Raw genomic sequence first — 19394 nt, 5'->3', positions numbered from 1 at the left:
AGTACACTTGGCAGAGCAATAGAGTCCAGAAACACATCCTAGTACACCTGAGAATTTCGCAGCAAAGTAGTATTTCAAATCAGTGAAGGAAGAATGAAGTCAAAGTTGATGGGACAATTTGCTAGCATTTTGGAACAAAATTAAGTTGGGGCTCTATCTGAATTCTGAAATTCATTCCAGATGAAATGAAGATTTAAATACTAAAATATACAAAATCATTAAACAAATGGGAGAAATCAGAAGGAGTAGAGAGGCTTCCTAAACACGACATAAAATCTGGGAGGTTGATAAATTTAAGCACATGAAAATGAAGAAATTCTTTATAGTTGTCAAAAAGAAAGTCAAAAGACAAACTGAGCAAAGTATTTTCAGCACATCTGACATAGGGCTAATTTCTTAATATATAAGAAATTTAGAAATCAATTTTTTAAAAAACCAGGAACCCTAAAGTGGTAGAAAAATGGGCACATGACAGAGATTGGTAGTTTCCAAAAAAGAGAAATACAAATGCATAGGAAAATTGTTCTTATTCATAATTTGAGAAATGCAAGTTAAAGCAATTAAATAAATACAAGTAAAATATACATTTTCACCTATTAGATTGACAGAGATGAAAAAGATGATAATATCCCATGTTGGCTAGGTTAGGGCAAACAGTAACTCTCAGTCACTTTTAGGAGTAAAAGCTGTCATAACCTTTGAGGGTAAGTCAGTAATATATCAAAATTTGAGGGGCCAGCCCTGTGGTCAAGTGGTTAAGTTCACGCACTCTGCTTCAGCAGCCCGGGGTTTGCTGGTTTGGATCCTGGGCGTGTACCAACACACCGCTTATCAAATCATGATGTGGTGGCATCCCACAGAGAAGAACCGGAATGACCTACAACTAGGCTATACAACTACGTACTGGGGCTTTGGGGAGGAAAACAAACAAAAAGAGGAAGATTGGCAACAGATGTTAGCTCAAGGCCAATCTTCCTCACCAAAAAAAAGCATACTTTTAAAAAAAAAACCAGAATTTGAAACATGCTTGCTCTTGAACTCAGCTATAATTTGCTCTAAGGGAACACTTGCAGAAACGCCCCCAGGATATACTGTGTGTGCAAGGGAAGCTCACGGCAGCGTTGTTTGGAGTAGTAAGAATGGAAAGCAGTGTAAAATCAGTCAGTAGGGCCTAGCTACATAAATTATTTTCCATGACTACAATGGAATGCTGTGCAGCTGTTTATAAGGATGAGATAAATATATATTTACCTACATGACAAGATGTTAATGCTAAATGAAAATTAAAAACATGTTTCAGAGCAATATGCTAGTATAATCCATTTATGTGAAAAAAGCATAGATGTACATGTGATTATGTAGTCGTATGAATGCATAGAAAATGTTTAAAAGACTGCATACTACCTGCCAAACTGGCTTTCTCTATGGGGAACGGGAAGCTTTGGGGAAGGGAGCTTTTATATTTGATACACTTTCTTGTTTGCTTTTTCTAGACAAACCTGTACTTTTAACTTGAAAAAATTTAATGAATATATTATGAAAAAATATACCCTGTCCTTTAAATTTAATTTTAAATTCCTATATTTACATGCCCCATTTTTTAAAAAAAAATTTAATTTTTAAAAAATTTTATGTCAATTTCAAAAACAAACAAAAAACTTCTTTCCACCAACTTAAAAAACTTGAGGATTTTTCTGTAGCCCAATAACCTCTTCAGTGTTTGATAATTCACCTGGCCATGGTGTAAACCACAGTGCAGCCTCTTGGGGATCTCCTGGTGAGATTCTGCTGAGAGAGAATGGCCCATCCAGTTGATGATCTTTAATTATTTTTGGAAATGGATGCCAGAATAGAAAATTCGGTAACTGGGTTGATTTCTGTAAAACAGTTGCACTATTAAAAAGCATCCTTTGTTTAAACCAGAGACACTGGGGTAAATTAGAAACAGCAAATATTAGTTTTGCTTTAATTTTACACCTGGAATCATTTTTTCCTTCATAAATAATTTGCTTAGTCTTTTCAGTTTAACATGCCAACAGACTACTGTTGGATTTTGCTTCTAGGCAAGGAGCAGGTCTCAAATGACCGTATGGGAGAAAATAGCTCAAGTGACTTTATCCCTTTCAGACTGAGACTTTTGCCTCTGCCTTTTTGTCTAACAAGTAGCCATGCATCTTTCCCGTGCAAGTAACTGTTTCCTCTTCCCTCTTGGTGGTCCTGTGTATGTGTCCGCACCTGCTACCAGAGACAGCAGTTGGGAACAGCCGTAGAGATGGAAATTGCCCAGATGCTCGAGGAGAATTCACGGATCCTCAAGTTTGGATATCAGTTTACCAAGCAAGGACCACGAACAAGGGTGGCAGCTGCCATCACAAAGAATAATGACCTGGGTAATGCAGCCACAATATGTGCTGTTAGCAATTAGAAGAGCATGATGGCTGTTAACTTCTCCACTTCAGATATAACACCTCCCAGATACCATTCCCCTGTCCTTTGGTGTCAGCCCTTCATGAAAGGCACATTATTATGTGGTCATAGGAATCCTCAGTGTCTTCACAATATTTCAGTTTTATTGTAGCATTCTCTCAAAAAGAGCTGTTTGTTCTTTTTTCCAGATAGCCTTTGATTTTCGCCTGATTTTCTTTGTGTATTTGCTTCTCCTTTATTTCTTACATGTAATCACCCTCTGTTGTTATTTGCACCAGAAGATGGTTGTGGTGATGTGGAAATTCCCACTTCACTTATGTTTGACTCCTGACTGTGCTTTTGTGCTTGGTTTCAAATATGGTTATGTCTGATACCTTGGTGATTTGCATGTGAAATGAAGGGAGCTATGTTATGAGGGTTAAACTCAGAAGTAGCTTTTTCAGTTATCCCCTCTTTAATCTTTCCTGCTGCCCACTCTTTGCTGAGGATCCATGGCATTTCTTCTGTTAGGATGAGGTGGGGCATGGCCTGGTCAGTCACAGCACAGAGGAATGAGACAGGTTAGGAAGGCTTGGTCTGGGGACATCCCAGCCGCCTGGAGCAGCATGGCAAAAGGACATCCAGGAGCAGACACTCCACTGGCAAGCAGTCAGCCAATAGCAGACCTCAGTCCCCAGTTTGAGGTCCAGGGACAAAATGCCAGGCCTTGGACAGGGGAACTGGGCAAAGTGTCCACCAGGTATAGTGCTGGCCGTGGGGAGGATTCAGATAGTGGGAAAGATGGAAGCTAAGGGTTAGAACCAGAAGGGGGCAGGTAAAGATTAGTGTCCAGTTCCCTGCCCAGACATGCTTAGGCAAGACCCTGAGCCCCAGCGAAGGTGCAGTATGTGGCCTCTGGAGGCTGGCTGGGCATATGGCAGTGCTTGCCTTGGGGGTGCAAAGGGTGAAGGTCAGGGGACAGCCTAGCACACAGGGCTTCGGGGAAGGGTGGAGGCAGCAGCCAGAAAGCTCCTAGGAAAAACACATTAAGTCTACAGCTGAACAACACAGAGACCAAAGAAAAACAGGCAAGACAGGAAGTTTGAAGTAAACAGAGAGGCAATCCTGAGCCCATGAGTGACAGCTATGGGCAACAGCTTTAGTCAAACGTTCTGCTGCCTAGGTAGGAGCAGACTGGGCTATTTATAGTGGAGAGCTGGGGCAGGTCCACAGCCAGGGCACCATTTTTGCCAAATGCAGGAAGGTAAGAGTAGCCGGAAGACTGACCAGAAGAGCCTGCAGGTGGGGAGGTGGAAGGGAGAGGAAGAGGGTTGCAGAAGCCGGGAACGGGCAGTGGAGGCCACTTCTTTGATCTTAAGGATCTGCTTAAGAGAACCTTAATCTCTGAGTGTGCTTGCCATCCGAATCACGCCTTCCTCGGAGGGTGATACTGAGTTTTTATTTAAAACAGGTTTAGAAACTTGGAACTTCTGTTCGCAGCTCCTCCTGGTCTTCAAACCACCATCAGAATTAATAGATTGTGCACGTGTGGCCCTGGGGAGTTAAGGCCACTTGGGGATGGGGTTGCACAGAAGCTGAGAAGATGTTCTGTGGATAAGTGACCATGATAATATTTAGAAGTTCACTGTTTCGTGGGCCTATTCTGGACCTTCTACTCCCTAGAAAATGAGCAAATTCTAACATTCAGATTCCCAACCATCAGACATAGCTTTATTTAAATATAAATTCCAAAGACGCTGGATTATTCTCTCATTTCCATCTATTGCCATGGGTGATTGAGTATTGAAATTTAAGATAACTGTATCCTCAAGTGTGTGGGATTGCTATTCTCTGTGATTAATGTTGTTTGTCTGAAATTTAAGGAATATTCCTTCACTGTGCCTTTTTAAACCTTTCTTTCTTTCTTACCTAGTTCGTAAAAAGCGAGTTGAAGGAGACAGAAGGTAAACTTCACAAGAAGAGGCGAAGTTTCACCATGGCAGCAATTTAAAAACAAACAAAAACTCTTCTCCTTCCCCATGGGGACCATTTTATCAAAGGTTGTTCATTTCCGTTAATTGCACAACTAATAATTTAATTGTTACTCTTTTTTAGCACTACTTATTTATCTTGGATTTTTTAACATATATAATTGTTTTATTTGCTCATGGGCACCTCTGGCACCTTGCACCAGTGGACTTGTGCAGATCTTAGAGGGTGACAACAATCGAAATTATTTAACCACTTGTCATATTGGGTTATCTTGCTTTCTTACATGAACTTTTTTTTTTTTAACCACTGCAAGGAATTTAGTATGTAAATGTGTTTGTAACTGTGATTATGATAGAGGCCTATCTCTGTTTACATACATAGCTTTGAGTTAGGCTAAAGACGTCAGAAGTATTCTGCTGACCACGTAAGAAGTTAGTATTGCCAATGTTTCACTGGGTGAGAAAATGTGACCAACTTAGCACAAATTCTCCCTTAGTTCCAGAAAAATCGCTCAGTGCACATGGCCCACTGATTGAAGGTCAGTGGTGTTATCTTCCTAAAAGCTAGACAGCATTATGATACTTTAACACAGCATTAGCAAAGAAGTATAAAATATTTATTAACCCACGAATATAGCTTTAAGCCAGACTCACCGGTAGCAAAATGAATTAGCACACCTACCGTTACTGATTATTCAGCATAAATTCGATCTTTGACATCACTCTATGGATAACTTTTTACAAAGCTGTTTTCAAGTTTTCCAGACATGATGGGAAATTTTTAAATTTTAGTGAGGGAGGCTTTTAAAACAGTACATTCCTAAATAAAACAATAATTGCACGTTAAGGTTGTCTGATTCACATGACTGCATTATTTTGGCAAATTTTAGAAGCATTTATTGCTTTATCTTTAGTGTGTTAACAAGATCACAGGATGAAATGTCAACATTCAAGTTAATTATACAGATTTCTGCCCACATGGCGTGAGCCATCCACATATGTGCAAACATCAGTAAAAAATGTGAATGATTGCTTATCCAGATGTTTGTCATCTCAAGGATAAAGCCTGTGAAAGTACAACCGAGATGATTGTATGGTAGTATGCAGTAATCTTTTCATCTAGCAGAGCAGCAGTGAAGAAACGTGACTGCAGCCTGCGCCTCAGGCTCACATGTCTTTGATAACTGTCCGTACCTGAGGCTGTAATTGGTGGCACTCTGACACTGCCTTCATCACTTCTTCCTCCCTTCTTCCTTCCCTTCCTTGCACCTCTCTCTTTTTTCTTCTTTTCTCTGTCATTCCAAGCCTTGGTAAAGGTGACATCGCTTGTGCTGGTGACACCTGGAGCAAAAGAGATCCCTGACTCAGGCAGAAGGGAGGCCCAATCCAGAATTTGTTTAGTAATTGAATGCTCCTGAGTTGCTTCATAGCAGTAAAACAAGTTAATAGGAAAACAGTTCATATATTATTCTAGTTAGCTTATAGAGCACATGCAAACTGTTCAGGATAGATAGCCTTTATAAAATTGGATATTTGCCTATATTATAAGTACCCACATCTGTATCTCTAAAATCCTTTGAAACATCTTATTTTCTTGAGAATATTTTACACTTTTTGAAGAAAGGATGAGCAGAACATGTTGACATTTTGGAACCTAAAAATTCTTTAATTCGTTTTCTACTACATCTCTCTATCTATATATTTTTAAAAAATCATAGTAAATATTATTTTATGGTTTCAGTCTGATTTTTCCTTCCCTCTTACTCAGTTAGGTATGATATATTAGAGCTGACTCGTATAGGCTTATCAATTATTAAATTTCAAGAATTTTGCAAACTGGCTGTAAACACAGCCATTATTAAAAATTAAATGGCATATGCTTACAATTAAATACATTAGGTTAAAAACAAAAGTAATACTCAAAAATACATTTTACTGTTTTCTGTGCTCTTGGAATTATTTGCACTTATTGTGTCTGTATCGCAGAAATACCATATGATGGTATACTCTTGTACATCTCCTTCCATCTCAGAAGTTCACAACTTCTTATTGGTAGATATAAATTGGCCGTAGTGGGAGTATTTATACCATGGAAATTAGCAAATGTTACAAATCAGGGCTTTCTTCCCCCCTAGGTTGCTGGTTGATAAACATTCATTAGCACACCACTGGGTGAAATGTGTACAATTCTTTTTTTGTATACATGTTTTGGTTACCATGTTGCCAAAGGGAAGAACATTTCTCTTATGTGTCTTTCTCCTCTGCTTTAGATTTGTTGCAGATATGTTTAAGTCCTGAGTCCCTGACATGCCCCTCAAAGTAAGACTTCTTCTTTTCTTTTCTGGTTCACTCTCTTCCTTGCCTTCACTCCTAAGAAATCTTGGATCCTATAGAGTATTCTTGGCAGCCCCAAGGTGCTGTGGACTGGGGCTAAAGCAGTTCCTACCTAACGAACCCTGGCAGAAAGTGAGGGGAGAAAAATCAGAATTGGATAGTGACTCTGCTGCAGTTGTTGGTAGTATCAAAGCAAAATAGAGACCTTATCAAAATTTAACACTGTTTTTAGCTTGTAAAATAGTTGAGTCACATAGTAGTATCTGTGAAATCAAATATTTATTACTAATCGGTTTATCTTATCATTACCTGTGTTTTTAAAGTAGCTTCAAAGGTAGCGTTTCCATGAGTACTCGGATATTAAAGATAACTATCAGGAGATAAACTTACGTTTTTGGGAGCCTGTGACTCATTTAATTAGCCTAGGACTTAATTTCCTCATCTGCCCAAAGTGTGTCAGTAGGAGCTCTTTATGATCATGAGCATGACTAATCCTTTACCATCCATCATGGTGGGGCATAATGTACATAAAATATTTTTATGTGTATGCATTTCGCCAGATATTATGTTGAGCTATTTGGCAACATCTGGACAACTGACTGAAGGGAGATCTTCTCTCCCCAGACCACCTCCTTTCCCCTGTGAGGCTTGTACAGGCCCACACTAAGTGTACAGTCACTCCCCTGGACTTGCAGGCTCTGTCACCAACACCCATCCCAGCATGTGTAGAAGATGACTTTTAGGAGATAATTCTGCAAGTCTAGAGATCATATAATTAGTCCACACCACATCCCCCATCTGCCTGAAGTGTATAATAGAAGCTGTTTTATCCTCATCAGCATGATTAAATCCCTTCCTTTCATCTTTGTAGGGCATAATGTAAATAAGTGTGTGTGTGTGCATGTGTGCATGTGTGTGTGAGTCTTGCCAAATACCTAAATATCTAAAGAGGTATTTGGCTACATCTGGACCACTGATTGAAGGGAGATGCTCTCTCCCCAGCTCCATTTCCCTTATCCTTTTTAGAGATGCTGCAGGCCCAGGTAAAATGTGATATTACTTCCTGGAGTTTGCGGCTTAGGTCACCAACCACCAAATTTCACAGCACGTATAGAGGATAACTCTTAGGGAATACATATTAGAAGCCTGGAAATCTTTCTATTGTTCCAGCACTGAATCTGTCCATATGCCTAAAGTGTATAAGTAGAAGTGCTTTCATTTTCATCAACATGATTAAGGTCCTTCCTTCCATCTTTGTAGGGCATGTTGTATTATAAATATTTTGTACCTACAGATCACCAAATACTATAAGCGGGTATTTGGCTAAAGCTGGACAACTGATTGAAGGGAGATGCTGTCTCCCCATCCCTCTTCCTTTACCCCTTTCAGAGTTGCTGCCGGCCTAGGTTAGATACAGAATCACTAACCTGGAGGGGCACATGCAGCTCACCCGTCTTAGAGCACGCAGTTTCATCTTACAAGAAAAGCCCATCTCCATTTAAAAACTCAGAGATCATCCCAATGCCTATACTCCTCAAAACAATTTCCCTAAGGGGAGCCTGGCACACCAAACCAAACAGAACAACTGCTTCTCTTCCAGACAGAAATATGGCCCCTGGCAGGGCACCAGTGTGGGGGAAACCAGTGTGCTCTGAACAACTGCCATGAGAACATTTCAGACACTCACTCTTGAAACTGGTGTTAAGCATCAGCGTCCTTTAGGTGTAAGAGAGCCCTTAAATTTACAAGAGTTTGCAGGTATTTCCTTTTCTCATGGCCATGATGTGCTTAGCTCTCTTCTAGGCACTGTGAAGGAGACAGAGGGAGTATAAGAACTCTGGATTGATGTAATTTGATATGTGTTTCTCGGGTAGAGTGCCTTTTCCAAAGTGGATACCATCTTTAGTTCAAGTATCCATAGCATCAGCAAAAATGGGCAGGGGGCAGTAAGTTGAGAACACTGGGTTCTGTGGTATGTTACCTGTGCTCAGTTGTAACTGTTTCTGGAGTCGGGTTTTAAGTCATGATCCTGAAGCTTCCTCTCTTCCACTAATGATGCAATAATCGCTATTTTCATTTTACTGAGCAGAGAACTAAGAGGGAATGTTTTAGCTCTGCCTTCCAGTAGCAGTTTCCCCTTAACTGCTCCTCGTTTCAAATGTCCCTGTCACTCACCAGGCCAACCTGAAAGCTGAAGGACTGAGCCACATGCAAAGGAAAGGTGTGAGAATGCTTGGAAGCATCAGGCTGAGCCTCCTGGAAAATCACATGATCAGGCCTCCAGGTAACAAGCTGGAAAGAGAAAAGTGCCCAGAACGGCAAGGATGTTTCCTTGCTGCCAACTCTAGATCAGATTGGATCTTGTTTTGTGGTTCAGGAGTTTAGTAAAGTGGTTCAGGCTGAGTGAGGTGGGGAAGGAAAGGGTAATGAAAGGTTTTAATTTGCTTAAGGGCAGAAGCCAGCTCTGCTCAGCTTACCTCTTTCCCATCTGCCCATAACAGCAATGATTAAACATTCAGTAGATGGTTGGAGTAGGAGTTCCAAGGTTTAAATTTGTAACCTGCCTCTGGGTACTGTTCAAGGGAGGCTGTACACTTACCAAAGGTTCTCCGAGTTTTGTGATGCATCATTGACTCAGGAGAGGGTGAAGGAAGCTAGACTGTTCTCTGACGTCTTCCGGGGTTGTCATCTGAGCAGATTGGTTCTGCTAGTTGGTATGGTGGAAAGGCACCATACTAACAGATTTGGAGACCGACTCCTAATCCCATCACCAACACTTAGCAGGTATATGAACATGGGCAATTCATTCAATTGCCTGACAATTATAGACTACTTAGGGGAAAGAGCACTGGATTTGGAGTCAAGAAACCTGGACACTTGGCTCCACACTTTCTTAGCTGGGTGACTTTGGGGCAAGCCACTTAGTCTCTCAAGCCTAAGGTTCTTCAGCTGTATTATAATGGGAATAATATCTTCACTAACTACCTCACAGAGTTGTGGTGAGAATGTAATCAGATAATGGGATGAAAACACTATACTGGAAAGGGCTATACAAAAGTGGGAGATCATTTTTGTTATCTATTCACTAATGTTTTCTGCTGCCTCCTGAATCTGTTTTATTTTCTTCTGACCAACAATTACATCTCTCACATCTTGTCGAGTCTGGGGCATTGAAGCATGGGTGTGGCGTAGAGGACTGGAATTATTTTACTTTCAACAAAGAGGCAGGAGAGTTGGCTGATGGGGGTGGTGGGTGTTATATACCAGTGATGTAAGTGGTAGGGCATTTTCCTGGGATGGTGAGGACCCTTGCAGAGAGCCTAAGGCTGGACGCAAAAGGGAAGCAAATGGTGATTGAGAATTGAGGGGAGGGTCTGGGGCCCTGTTGCCCTCCTGTCCAGCTCTGTCATCACTGGGGGGAGGGGGGGAGTAAGGCTATGACTTGAGGTGTGACTGGAGGCTTAAGAGAGAAGACTGTCCTTAGGACTCCAGCAGCTGTGTAATAGGCTTGAGTTCTGATAGAGAAGGGCTGAAAGGGTCACCTGTGAGGTCAGCTCTCATGGCAGCAGCTGCCCTGTTATCACCAGCAACCTTAGCCCTAGTCAGTGTTATTTTCTGCTAAGAAAGCTATTGAAACATGGCCTCATAGGACTTTCATAAACACTTGGAGGCAGCAACTGTCTCATCAATCTTTGTGTCTTCACTAGCTTCTAGTAAGGTGCTTTGTACATAATAGGTGCTTAATAAATGTTGCTTGAATTGAATTGTCCTTCAGCCTCACAAGAATTATGCTCCATTTGCCACCATGTGATATTTTTAGAAAACAATGCTGATTTGGATGACAGCTGTGTGTGACTTTGGGCAAGACTTTCCATCTATTGTGTCTTCATTCATCTGTAAAATGAAGTGAGCAGATTAGATGCTCTCTAAGGTCCCTTCCAGCTCCCAAACGTTTCAGTCCTGTGGTTCTAAGGTATTTCCATTGCCTCTGAACCTGTGTGAGTAATGCCTCCACCGCAGCCCCATCTCTCTTCTCAAGGCTTGGTTCAGAGGAGGAGATCTCAACCTTCCAGAGTTATCTGTTCCTCTTCAGTGGCTTTTACTGTCTTCAGAATAGTTCTGGAGGAGCAGCCTTTTCTGAGAGGATATTTTAAAATATAGAATATTTTCTCCTCACAATTGGTGGAGAGGGAGAGGAGGAAATGCAGAGAAGGAAACTGAGCACAGTAAACACAGCATGTTTTTCATAGGCTTTTGTTTCAAATGTGTGTGTGTGTTTCTGAGCACTTATTGACTGGATAACAAAGAGAAGCCAATCTGAAGTACACTGTGTAATTGAGAAAAGCGGGCCCAGGATTAAAAATTTCCCATGGATAAGCTAAATGTGGATAGATAGGAATTGGCCACGTGGTGAAATGAGATGGATAGAAAATGTGCTTTTTAAGGGAATTTTATTTTAGTACCAAACATTGCCAGTGACAATCTTTAGTTAAGAAAGAAATTATTCTGACCTAAAATTCTTATCTCTGCCACTTTGGTTTAAAAAGAAAAAAAAAAACACCCTACCATATTCATGGAATAATATTTGTATTTTAATTAAACTTTTATCTTAATTCTGTTTCATCTATTCAAAGAAAACAAATGGCATTTTTCATTGCTTTTAAAAGTGTAAAATACTTGCATGCCACCAATCTGTAATATTTTACGAGTTCAGATGCCTGTAATGTGTGACTTTATGTGTACTTGTATTGTTTTGAAGAGAACAAAGGAAATAATACTTTGTAAACGGTTTGAACTTATATTGGCAACATTTATTTGGCTAAGCAGTTATTGGAAAATTTCACATAGTTTCATTTTTCATTTTGAAACTTTTCAATCAAAGGTAAACATTTATTATATCCATTAGGGAATTAAAGACTAATTTGCCTTTTAAATGTGAAATTGAACATTGTATGGGAAATAAATGTGTGATGAAGCATGAAATACTTTTACCCTGCTGCTTCGTAAGGATTCCAGTTGGCACAAATAGGTGCAATGTTTGACCCTTTGAAATTAGCCAGCCAGACTTAATGCTAAGGTAAATGTATACTGTTTTAATTAATCAAGGTCTTTCTGCTTTCAAAGATATAATGTATTCATTGTGTCTGGAATGCAGTTTCCAAGTGAAAATGTACAGAACATTAGGAATGAATAAACTTTCCATTTAAAATGAAAATAAAAACTGACTTAATCTGGCTAATTTTTAGACATATTGTCTCTTTAAAATAAATGGTTGGCACAGTTTCTCACATTAGATGAATATATTTGCAGAAAAGACTATAAAGTGCCCTTCGGGGCTGGCCTGGTAGCATAGTGGTTAATTTCACGCACTCTGCTTCAGCAGCCTGGGGTTCTCGGGTTCGGGTCCTGGGTGTAGACCTACATGGCACCCATCAAGCTGTGCTGTGACAGCATCCCACATGCAAAATAAAGGAAGAGCAACACAGATGTTAGCTCAGCAACAATCTTCCTCACCAAAAAAAACATCAAATGATAAAATAAAGTGCCCTTATTATGAAGAAGATAAGAAGTAAAAGACAACAGGAAGTAGCCAGAGGGAGAAAGAGAACTCATTATTAAAACAAAAATGCGCATATTCAGCTAAACAGTTAAAATTTTTTAGAATAAATGGGAGAAAGAATACAGATAACCCAAATTGGTTAACTTTTTTACCTCGAGTTTTTTATATGAACTTTGGATTTACTTTTTTTTATTTTTTTAAGATTGGCGCCTGAGCTAACAACTGTTGCCAATCTTCTTTTTTTTTTTCCTGCTTTTTCTCCCCAAATCCCCCCAGTACATAGTTGTATATTTTAGTTGTGGGTCCTTCTAGTTGTGGCATGTGGGACACCACCTCAGCATGGTCTGATGGGCGGTGCCATGTCCACGCCCAAGATCCGAACTGGCGAAACCCTGAGCTGCCAATGCGGAGCACGTGAACTTAACATAGTTCACAGGGACAGCCCCTACGTTTTTTTTTTTAAGCTGTGCTAGGATTGATAACACAGATACTAAAAATAATAAAGTTACATTGTAATGGTTTGTCCTGGAAAAACAAGAAAATCTACTGTTCCTGCTCTTTCTGAATTCTGCCCTCTTTGTCACTTAGACTCATGATGAGGTCCAAGAAGAAGCTTAGAAGGCCTATGTGTAATTTCTGTATTTGCTGTTTCACACCTTCTCCTGGGGGAGGAAATGTAGTAATTGTTTTGTTTAAAGCCTTCTTTCAGTCTTTGGGGCTGTCATGAACAGGAGTTACTGGTGCGCACTTTGGGGTCAGACTTGCCCAGTTCAAATCTCACTTCTGTTAGTTGTGTGAATTTGTGCAAATTACCTAGCTTCAGTTTCTTCGTCTGTAAAATAGGAATTGTAATCATAGTTCACAGTGGTACTATTATGAGGATTCATGTGTAAAACACTTAGAACAGTGCCAGGCATATAGAAGGCACTTTAGATATTACTATCCAAAATTCCAACTTAGATAAATATCCGTGGATGTTAATGCCAACAAAGTTCTCCATTTTATGCTGACAATGTCAGGAATTTAAGCAGGACTGACTGTTACTCATTTTCGTGTTTCCACTGTCCATTCCCTTCTGGCAGACAGGCCCTCCCTGTCACTCCAGGAATTGAATATAAACAAGATAGAGCTGACCCAGGAGTTTCTCCTGATCCACCCTGTCATTTAGCTTGGCTCTTCATGACCTGATGTTTCAACTTGTTTGTTCTTGCTCTGCTTTCTCGGTGCTCTCCTCTATTTACTTTTTTTTTTTTTTGAGGAAGATTAGCCCTGAGCTAACATCTGCTGCCAATTCTCCTCTTTTTGCTGAGGAAGACTGGCCCTGAGCTGACATCCATGCCCAGCTTCCTCTACTTTATATGTGGGATGCCTACCACAGCATGGCTTGCCAAGAGGTGCCGTGTCCGCACCAGGGATCCGAACCGCGAACCCTGGGCTGCCAAAGCGGAACGTGCGCACTTAACTGCTGTGCCACTGGGCTGGCCCTGGTGCCCTCCTTTAGATTTGGCAGTCTGGCTTCAGTACCAACTCCTTGACTTTAGGGTCTGTTGTGTGTTAGACTTGACTCTGTTATGGACCACGTCTATCCGCTTGTTCAGTCAGCCTTTCCCTGTGGCTATAAGAACTGGTTCCCCATACCCTCTCTGCCCCAGCTACCAACCCACTTCCAGTCCCACTGGTCAGGGAACATGAGCAGATGCCCACAGCCTTTAGCAAGTGTCCCACATGTCACAGGACCACAGTAGGACCTGGATATATGCATGCTCGAATGAGGTAGGGCTGTGCTTTGGACCCAACCAACCTAAGAAGGGAGGTGATGTAGGAAAACCAGGGGGCGGGGTGCATGACTCAAAAGTTTGCTTGATGGTGGACAGGGGAGGAATTTTCCAAACTGTAGACCACTGAACTTATCAATCCTGAGCAAAACTTTAGAAAAGTGTGTTCTCTGCTTTAGTGGTCTGTAACCATTTAGAAGTGAAGCAGTGGTCTCTAAGAGGCAGCACAGATTCACTTAGAATAAATGATAGGAAGTCACGAGAATACAGTCAAAAAACACACAGTATCTGGATTTCAGCCAGACGTTTGACAAACCTCACAACATGCTTGAGAAATGTGGGCTCCGTAACGGTGCAACTAAATAGTTAAATGACTGATTTAAACAGTCTTTTTGGGGGCCGGCCCCATGGCCAAGTGGTTAAGTTCATGCCCTCGGCTTCAGCGGCCAAGGGTTTCGCTGGTTCTGATCCTGGGCGTGGACATGGCACTACTCATCAGGCCATGCTGAGGCGGCGTCCCACATAGCACAACCAGAGGCACTCACAACTAGAATATACAACTATGTACTGGGGGGCTTTGGGGAGAAGAAGAAGGGGAAAAAAGAAGAAGATTGGCAACAGATGTTAGCTCAGGTGCCAATCTTGAAAAATTAATATAGTCTTTTTTGACTCTTGATCATAAGTCTATGCTGATGTACAGAAGAATTTCAACCAGAAGGGCTTAGTAGCCACCAAAGGGATCTTTCCTTGACATGTTTTGATCAGCAGTTTATCAGCAATTTGGTTGTGATACTGATGGAATACCAAGTGAGTCTTTAGTTGATGGGCACTGGGAAGGAAAAGGATTATTTTGACGGGTTCAAAAATATCAGACAGGCCAAAGGACAAGCCTGTATCTAATCACATCAAATTCTGTAGAAGTTATAGTACAGCTTTCTACTTTTAATCCAAAAAAACAACTACAAAAGATAGAATGGGAAAAATATGACTTAACTACCCTCTGTGTGGAGGGATAAAGACTTTGGTGTTGACAAAAGCTTAACTGTGAATAAGAAGTAGAATGTGCCTGCCTAAAAGCTAACTCTGTATTAAGTGACGTTAGACAAAGAGTCTTGGTATTTGGCCAAAAATCTGCTATTTTGCCTGGGCTTTGGGCCTCAGCTTTTTTTTTTTTTTTTTTTTTTTTTTTGAGGAAGATCAGCCCTGAGCTAACATCTGCCACCAATCCTCCTCTTTTTGCTGAGGAAGACTGGCCCTGAGCTAACATCCATACCCATCTTCCTCTACTTTCTATGTGGGACGCCTGCCACAGCATGACTTGACAAGTGGTGCCATGTCCACACCCGGGGTCCGAATCGGTGAATCCCAGGCCGCTGAAGCAGAACGTGCGAACTTAATTGCTGTGCCACCCGGCCGGCCCCTTGGGCCTCAGCTTTTGAAATGCCTGCTTCAATATTATCTTCATCATCCTTGACCTTTGGCATGGTTGGTGTTTAGGTGTTTATAAAGGTTATTCTTATATCCAATCAGTCAACGCTGTTGCTGAAAAGAACAAAGTATGTCATTTAGACTTGCTTTATTATATGAATATTCATTTTCAGATACAGGCATGCATTCTAGATGTAACCCAAGTGAAAAATCTCTATGTTATTTATTTTTTGAAATTCTATCAAAAGTATAAATGTATATAAATTATTGGATAATAAAATGCTGTAATAATTGCTGATTGTGAAAGGTGTATTTTAGGCTCAAAATCAATTCAAAATAATTAAAAATTATTAAGAACTTTCAAGTGGATAAATAGGAAAAGAGATTGACAGTTACTACAAATATAAGGAGAGAATGCATTAGCTAGATAACTTAGGAAGAACAGGATGTCTTTTTTAGCCAATAAATGTTTATAAAAATTATAACACAATACAATAATAATACAAGGAAGGATAAGTAGAGATTATATCATATCATAATTCCATTCTTTGTAGAAATGTTTGGTGTACCTAGCATTTATGATTTAAAACCAGAATTTAATTCTTATTCAATTCCATTTAGGTCACAGATCTGTGCCTAATCACCCTTTTCGCCCCCCTCCCTCCCCACTTCCCCTCTGGTAACCACCAATCCAATCTCTGTTGCTATGTGTCTGTTGTTGGTTTTATCTTCTACTTATGAGTGAGATGATACAGTATTTGACTTTCTCTCTCTGACTTATTTCACTTAGTATAATACCCTCAAGTTCCATCCATGTTGTCACAAATGGCCAGATTTCATCATCTCTTATAGCTGAGTAGTATTCCATTGTGTATATATACCACATCATCTTTATCCATTCGTCCCTTGATGGGCATCTAGGTTTCTTCCAAGTCTTAGCTATTGTGAATAATGCTGCAATGAACATAGGGATGCAGGTATCTTTATGCATTGGTGTTTTCATGTTCTTTGGATAAATACCCAGCAGTGGAATAGTTGGATCATATGGTAGATCTATTCTTAATTTTCTGAGGATACTCCATTCTGCTTCCCATAGTGGCTGCACCAGTTTGCACTCCCACCAGCAGTGTATGAGGGTTCCCTTCTCTCCACATCCTCTCCAACACTTGTTGTTTCCTGTCTTGTTAATTATAGCCATTCTGACAGGAGTGAGGTGATATAGCACTAACACTTAAAATAATAATTAGAACTTTGGTATAAAATGTTAGGTTTATTTGTGTATCCTAGAAGTTTGTTCTTTGATAGTGGTATTTGTCAGCAACCTTGGCTTCAGCTGAAAATTTAAACTCTCAGCCCTTTGGCATTTGGCTGAAATGTATAGTCAGTGTACCTCCAGTGAAGTCATAACGAAGTATGAAAACATGAGGAACAGCAAAATTAATTCCAGCTGATGGCATTACGGGAGTTTGAATGAGAAGTAGGGATTGAGATGGACAGTGAAACATGAGGAGGCTTCTAACAGAGACGGTGATAGGGAAGGCCATTTCAAGCCGCAGGGGTTGCTTGAGTCCTTTCTATACAATTGCATGCCCCAGCCATGGTACTACCTTCTCTGGTTTCTTCCTCCCACTGCTTTCACCAATGTCAGGTTCCCAGGATGAAATCCTTACCTTTTAGTTTCAAGTTTATATCTTCAGCTTAAGTTTTCTCAGCTCTCCTATAAAATACGTGGCTAGGAAAAAAAACTGAACTTAAACATTTGAAGGAAATTATTTCCTAAAGGAACCCTTTAATAACAAGAAAATTGCTGCTGGCTTTAATTTGCAGGTGATGATTCAGTGTGACATGCTTTATGAGTTACTCTAGCTGGAAGTTTAAAGATAACACTAATTAGGGGTTGTAATACATTAAATACAATTACAGTGTCATTTTACCAATCACTTTCACTCTAACCGAAGCCTGAAAACTAATAAGAACCATAGTCTGTCCTTATTCAAATATTTTACCTAACAGTCAGAGATTTGTTCTCTGTGGTATGTTGAACTTAAACTGTCTCCCATCACTTGAGGTGGGGTTAAATGCACGGGGTCGGGGGGAGGGGTGCCATGCCACTTCTGTTTCAGAGGATCGCCTTGTACTGAACCGTCACTGCAGTAGTCAGCTTTTGCTTGGTCAGTCTACAGTAACAAACAAACCTAAATCTCAGTTTACTTCTTGCTGACATTACATGTCAGTAGCTGTGTTTGGCTGAGGCACTGACCCATGTGACCCACCCTAGGACCAGGCAGAAGGACCAGCCTCTATTTGGAACATGCCCTTCTCTTGGTGAAGGGAAAAAGTAAGCACACTAATGGGAAACAGCAAAGGCCCTTAAAGCTTCCACTCAGAGCTGTCCCAGTGTCACCTCCACTCCCATTCCATTGGCCAAAGCAAGATTCATATTTGGAAGCTTTGTGATTCCAATACAACGTTTGTGTGAAGAAAGAAGGAAAACCTCATACCAGATCATAGCCAAGCCTGACAGTGCAGCGCAGTGGGCGGGGCTGTCTTTTCCTCTAAAGGAGAGCAAGTACTTGGGGACAATATTTCAGTCCACCACAGGTATTTAGTGAATTTACCTTTTCACTTATTTATGTAAATACAATTTTCAGGTTTTTCGTTTTTTTTTTTTTTTCTTCAAGAATTGTGTTCTTCTAACTATAAGCTCATAATGGCAACTCATGAAGTATAGTGTTTTTAAAAGAGAGCTCTGTCCCCATTTCAGAATGAGTTTCAGTGGGTCTTGTCCTGTGGAGCCAGCCCTGTTGCAGCTGGTGTTTATATCCGAATCAGGTCACTGGCTGGCATTTACAGGCAAACCCTCTGGTTTTGTGTCCTGAAATGAGAGGAGGAGGGGAAGGGAAGGATTCAATATTCATTTATTTACAAATACTTATTGGATACCTACAGTGTGTCAGGCATTGTTGCTGATGCTAGAGATAGAGAGGTAAACAATACAAAGTCCTCCTGAGCTTATGCTAATAAGCAAGATGATGTCAGGTAGTGACGAGTGCTATGAAAACAAACAAAGTAAAGAAAGGGGAGAAAGACAGGGTGAGGAGATCAGAGAAGACCTTTCAGATGTGACATTTGGGCAGAACCTTCATTAATACCAGGGCATGGGCCATGAGTATTTGGAAGGAAGAGCATTGTCCCATGTAGTGCAAAGATCTTGAGAGGGGAATATGCCTGGCAGGACTGAGAACCCTGAGAGAGGCCAGTGTGAGTGCAGCAGAGTGAGAGAGAGTGTGGTAGGAAATAAAATCGTCCTGTAAGGACTTGGAGCGGTGGTAACTTGGAGTTTCATTTCAAATGTGATGGGAAGCCATGAATGATTGGGGGCAGAAGGGTGACAAGATCTGATTTGTTTTATAAAGATCATTCTGGCTGCTGCTGTAGAGAATAGATTGTAGCAAGAGAGAGGAAGCAGTGAGGGAGGTTCTATTTTTTACAGTTTTATATGCTATTAGGATGTTATTCTTAACATCTCTGGTCCTATATATGGTATTTAATGTACATGGGTTTAGGAGATTCATGTTTGTAAGCCTTGTGATTACATAATGATAATATTTGTTTGAAGAAAGGGGAAAAAAAATCCAGCACCAAAGCACTTTATTTTAGAAAAAGGAACTAAAATAAGATGCAGACATTTGTTAGGAAAAAGAGAGGGGCCAGCCTGGTGATGCAGCAGTTAAGTTCGCACGTTCTGCTTCAGCGGCCCGGGGTTCACCAGTTCGGATCCCAGATGCGGACATGGGACCACTTGGCAAGCCATGCTGTGGTAGGCATCCCACATATAAAGTAGAGGAGGATAGGCACGGATGTTAGCTCAGGGCCAGTCTTCCTCAGCAAAAAGAGGAG

The 19394-nt window shown here is 40.7% G+C and overlaps 1 protein-coding gene across 4 annotated transcripts in view; it reads left to right on the top strand.

Moving 5' to 3' along the window:
- TMOD2 (tropomodulin 2) overlaps nt 1-11970 on the top strand; it is a 49670-nt gene extending 37700 nt beyond the window's left edge. For all 4 annotated transcript variants that reach the window (XM_023617385.2, XM_023617377.2, XM_023617396.2 and 1 more), the window contains exons 9-10: nt 2246-2390; nt 4340-11970. In XM_023617385.2, the coding sequence (XP_023473153.1) occupies nt 2246-2390; nt 4340-4374 (180 nt within the window). In that variant the 3' untranslated portion in view covers nt 4375-11970. The remainder of the gene's footprint in view (nt 1-2245; nt 2391-4339) is intronic.
- The last annotated feature ends 7424 nt before the right edge of the window (nt 11971-19394 follow it).

This window comes from Equus caballus, chromosome 1, assembly GCF_041296265.1.
Source record: "Equus caballus isolate H_3958 breed thoroughbred chromosome 1, TB-T2T, whole genome shotgun sequence".
NCBI classification, from domain to species: Eukaryota; Metazoa; Chordata; class Mammalia; order Perissodactyla; family Equidae; genus Equus; species Equus caballus.
The sequence above is the reverse complement of the archived record's forward strand: the minus strand, read 5'-3'. Positions and strand labels throughout refer to the sequence as shown.